We start from the raw sequence: 1,365 nt of genomic DNA, 5'->3' as shown, positions 1-1,365 counted from the left end.
TTAATGGTCATTTGTGTACTAGTAGAACTAGCAACATAATTGAAATAAATGAAGCTAAAACAGAGAAGGTAATTGGGGTAAAGGAATCTATGGAGCTTAGTAGCTTAAAGTTGGAAGCAGTGTGGAGGCAGACCCCAAGGTGAAATGCCTTGGAGGTAGAGGGCCTCAAGTTTCAGTCATGCCAAGCAACTAAACGTGAAACTTACAGCAGACATAATGAAATAAGGGAAGGATCTAAATGGACTTGGGCAAATAGGGTTGAGACTGTGAGTCTGCAGTTTGGGAGGGAGGTTGGGCCTTTTCATGCAACTCTTGGCATGATGTATATGGAGCTGGTGATGAAGCAGTTGGGTCCAAGGAGAGTGGTGAGGGTGACATAAGTAAAAGCTGGTAACAGACCCTTGAGAAATGTACTTGAAGAGAGCACACAGAGGAGTGTCAGACAGGAAAAAGAAAAAAATTCCTGAAGTTGATAAAGATAAGGACACCGCTCCTGACTGCCTACCTTGGAAATTCACACCAAGGATCATAGTAGAGTAGCTTTTACTTCTACAGAAAATGTCAGCTCTCCTTTAGAGAGTTGATTTTTAATTTACATTTTATGATAGAAAATGGTCTTTTCAGCATAACATTAAAAATTTTTAATTGCTTTGAGTCTCTGAATTTTGCATGATCAACTCCAAAAAAAAATTTATGCTAGTCTTTGGGCAGAATTTGTTAAAAATCTGCTTAGTGGTTCCATCAAAGTGCTTCAGCATGTACTGCAAAGTTATTTGACTTCCCCTTGATTGCGAGTTGAGTGTTGTCTTTGTGGAGGCAGAGCTGGTCTTCACCTACAGCGAATTCCCATCAGGTGCGGGTCTATATTGAACTATAAATATCAGAATTGCCCTTTTCTAATTGCAGCTTATTGTTCTCTGATCATTTACTTGATTTCTTTTACTGAAGTGCTCTTGAGTTCTTTGTGAACTGGGTTTCTTTGGAAATTCTTGTAATGCTGGTACCTGACTCTTAGAACCACCTTCAAAATATTCTCCCCTCCTCTTTCACACTAAAGAGTAGGTTCAGCATCACAGGACTGGAACACCTGGGTTTGCCTTACAGCCTTTTTGGTCTCACAGTCCTCAAGAGGCTACACAAGTCTTTCATTTACATAAGTGCCCCAAGAATTGAAATTCATTTTGCTCCTTCTGGAATCTTATTGTAATGTCATTTGAGTGTTTAGTCTCTGGTGGAAGTTTCACATTCGTGGACTGAGTCTATCTCACTACAGTCACTCTTGGAATCTGAGGGAACTTTGGCAGAACGTGGCGGAGGTGTCTGTGGTGAAATATCCACATTTGAAAATGGCAAGTCTCTAAGATC

General features: G+C 40.4%; 1 protein-coding gene across 1 annotated transcript in view; it reads right to left on the bottom strand.

Annotated features, from left to right (window-relative positions):
* Nucleotides 1-653: 653 nt before the first annotated feature.
* Nucleotides 654-1,365, bottom strand: part of LRRC66 (leucine rich repeat containing 66) — an 18,172-nt gene continuing 17,460 nt past the window's right edge. Inside the window, exon 6 of the mRNA XM_012724022.1 lies at nucleotides 654-1,362. Coding sequence (XP_012579476.1) covers nucleotides 1,222-1,362 — 141 coding nt within the window. The 3' untranslated portion in view covers nucleotides 654-1,221. The remainder of the gene's footprint in view (nucleotides 1,363-1,365) is intronic.

Source organism: Condylura cristata, unplaced genomic scaffold, assembly GCF_000260355.1.
Source record: "Condylura cristata isolate star-nosed mole 26May11 unplaced genomic scaffold, ConCri1.0 scaffold00012, whole genome shotgun sequence".
Taxonomy (NCBI): Eukaryota; Metazoa; Chordata; class Mammalia; order Eulipotyphla; family Talpidae; genus Condylura; species Condylura cristata.
Note: the sequence above shows the minus strand (reverse complement) of the source record. Positions and strands in the feature narration are given on the sequence as shown.